The sequence below is a fragment of the Mesoplodon mirus genome (genome assembly GCF_964341445.2).
Source record: "Mesoplodon mirus genome assembly, chromosome: X".
Classification (NCBI taxonomy): Eukaryota; Metazoa; Chordata; class Mammalia; order Artiodactyla; family Ziphiidae; genus Mesoplodon; species Mesoplodon mirus.
The window spans coordinates 28,696,871-28,699,514 of record NC_138981.1 but is presented as its reverse complement, the minus strand read 5'-3'; the positions used below and the strand labels follow the sequence as shown (position 1 = coordinate 28,699,514).

The 2,644-nt window shown below is 52.4% G+C and overlaps 1 protein-coding gene across 1 annotated transcript; it reads right to left on the bottom strand.

Moving 5' to 3' along the window:
* Positions 1–835: 835 nt before the first annotated feature.
* On the bottom strand, positions 836–1,934 carry LOC309796557 (melanoma-associated antigen B1-like; the record flags this gene model as incomplete). The annotated part of the gene is made up of 1 exon (XM_082609796.1): positions 836–1,934. The coding sequence occupies exon 1, from the start codon at positions 1,868–1,870 to the stop codon at positions 836–838; it is 1,035 nt and encodes a 344-aa protein (XP_082465922.1). The 5' UTR covers positions 1,871–1,934.
* Positions 1,935–2,644: the final 710 nt, after the last annotated feature.

The window sequence follows — 2,644 nt, the reverse complement described above, 5'->3', positions numbered from 1 at the left end:
TGCTCACCATTATCACAGCCTCATCTAGCCCACCATGCAGCCAACTTAAAATTACCTCACAAGGAGGGATTTGCAAAATACCAAACCTCAAACTGTTCTGGCTGAGGGAATTTATACTTCACTGCTCTCATCTGGACTCTCTCCCCACCAGCCTCGCTGCGTTTTTCATCACACCACCTTCCTTATATAATAGCTGCTCTTATACGCTACACATCTACAGGCAGGTGCAGGGTCGTTTTTACCTTAGCATCATCACTACCAGCACAGAACCTTCCAAAGAGCAGATGCTCCATTACAGATGGGAATCAATGAGGCACTGAGTGAGGAATGTAATTTATTACTATTTAATTTTCTCGGCATTCTTGAATAAGCTAAGGACATCTAGGTGTATTATCTTTGAATTTTACAAAGAGAAAGACAAAGGTGAATAAGACAAACCAAAATTTGACTAAACTTTACTTTGTTTTCATCCATTTTAAAACCACAGCATTCTTTCACATTTCCAAGAAAATTCCTATTCCAAAGCCATATTCTCTCATTCCAGACCCCCAGAAAGATGCAAGGGGTTTTCAAATCGTACTACACAGTACCAAAACTCTTACGCTTACACCTGATAAACAACAACAAATATGTGATCCATGTCATTTATAAACTTGGGTTCTGAATCTAAAGAGACATTCTATTAAAAGAAACAACATTTGAAAGATACTAGTGTAAAACAGGAACACAAAGAAGATATATATTATGATCTTCCCAGCCCCAGCTTAGCCTCTCACTACTTAAAAGGTTGGCAGCGTTGGTCAAACACAAAGTGAAGAAGCTGCCTCGGACCTCACTAAGGGTGGGAGGAGCTGCTAGACATGACCTTGGAACGCGAACTGGCCTTGACACGAGTACGAGCCCTGGCTACAGCTCTGGCCTCGGCTCTCTCTTCCTCAGCTCTCAAAGCCTCTTCATAACGGACTGGAAAGGCACTGGGGACCACACCAGTGACCTTGGCCACAAACTCCAGGACTTTCATCTTGATGGTTGCAGCGCGGGCTCTCCGGCCCCACAGGAACTCATAGCGCGGGGGATCGCTGTGGCGCACCTGACGATACACCAGGTACTTTTCCTGCACCAGATCTTCTGTGATAAGCTTCCTGGGGTCCCCAAAGATTAAGTGCCACCTTCCATCATAAACACCGAAAATACTCAGGAATTCCCAGATGTCCTCCTCAGAGGCGCGGTTGTCACTCAAGAGGATCACACCCAGGAGAGGCAACAGGAGCGCACTCTTCGGAAACCGCCTGCCACTGCTCCGACTGCCATCATCGCTGACATCTAGCTGGCTGACAAGGGTATAGGAGTCACCACTCGGCTTGACTTCCTTCAAGTCAAGACCAAAGAGCCGCTGAACGCGCTCAGCAGCTCTCCTGAGGATCTCAGGGAACTTCCCCTTGTACCTTTTGTTCACAAGCTTCAGCATGTCTGCCTTTATAATGGGCTCTTTCACTGTATACTTCTCCAGCAGGAAATCTATCAACATTCCCACCTGCTTGGTTAGAGGATCTCTCTGAGAGCTCTCACCGGAGGTTGAGGCCCGGGAGGAATTTTTCCTTGCCTCAACCCGGCCCTTGGCACGTACATCAGATCCTGGGCCTGAAACCCCTGCAGCACGAGAGCTAGTGGCTGGGGCTCCCTGTGGCTCCTGGCGAGTGCCAGCAGCAGGGGAGCTCGGGGGAGTACCCTGAGAAACAGAAGCGGGGGACGAGGGCGACTCGTCTATCTCTGCTGCAGTGGCCTGAGCACCCCCGAGATTCTGGGTCTCCCTCCGGGCCTGGCGGCGCTTCTCACGGGCACGCAGCTTACTCTTCTGCCCCCGAGGCATGACTATGGGCAGGGACAGCAAGCGGGGGAGTGGCCAGGAGAGCAGGTGATGCTGGAACCTGGAGGAGGGAAGGTGAGAGGGTGTGAGCACCTTCAGCAGGGAGGTACCACCCTGACTTGAAGAAGGCCGCTCCGCACGTTCCCTTGAGGGCACTGCTCTAGGAACCACTGGGCCCTCGTTCTTGCTCAGCCTGTCCCCTGAGAACCCAGCGTGAGAAGCGACAGTGAGTGAGCCTCAGGCTACAGCCTGCCAGCCCTGCCTGTGGCTGACGGCGGTGACCACAGATCCTGGTAGGGTAGGCCCTCTCTGGGTTCCAACGGTCCCTTTCGTTCACAAACAGGACTGTCACATGGACTCTTGGTAGGGCCGGGGCCTCTTCCCTGTGCTGCTCTGAAGGTGACACCTCAAAGCTCCCTGGGGCCCACGAGAAGGAACTGAGTCATGGACACTGTCGGGGTGCACAGCGCTGACAGTGCTGTGGGGCCTGCTCTGTCCTGAACTCGTTGGTCCTCAACCATTCAGCGTCCTCATCTTGTCGATACCAAGGGTCTGGGACCCCCCACAGCCCCCCTGTGCCCCTGTGCCCCTTCTGCCCCTGGAGTGGCACCTTCAGACGAAGGACCTCATCTCCCTTAGAAATGATACAAAGAAATGAGGAGCCTCCGCCTGACAACCATGCTCTGGGCCTTCAAGGGCTGAGCAGAGGCCTGGGCAGGACTCTCTATTATTCCTTTGATTCGGTGGAAGGGGGGTGTGCTACCTTCAGTCGTCATG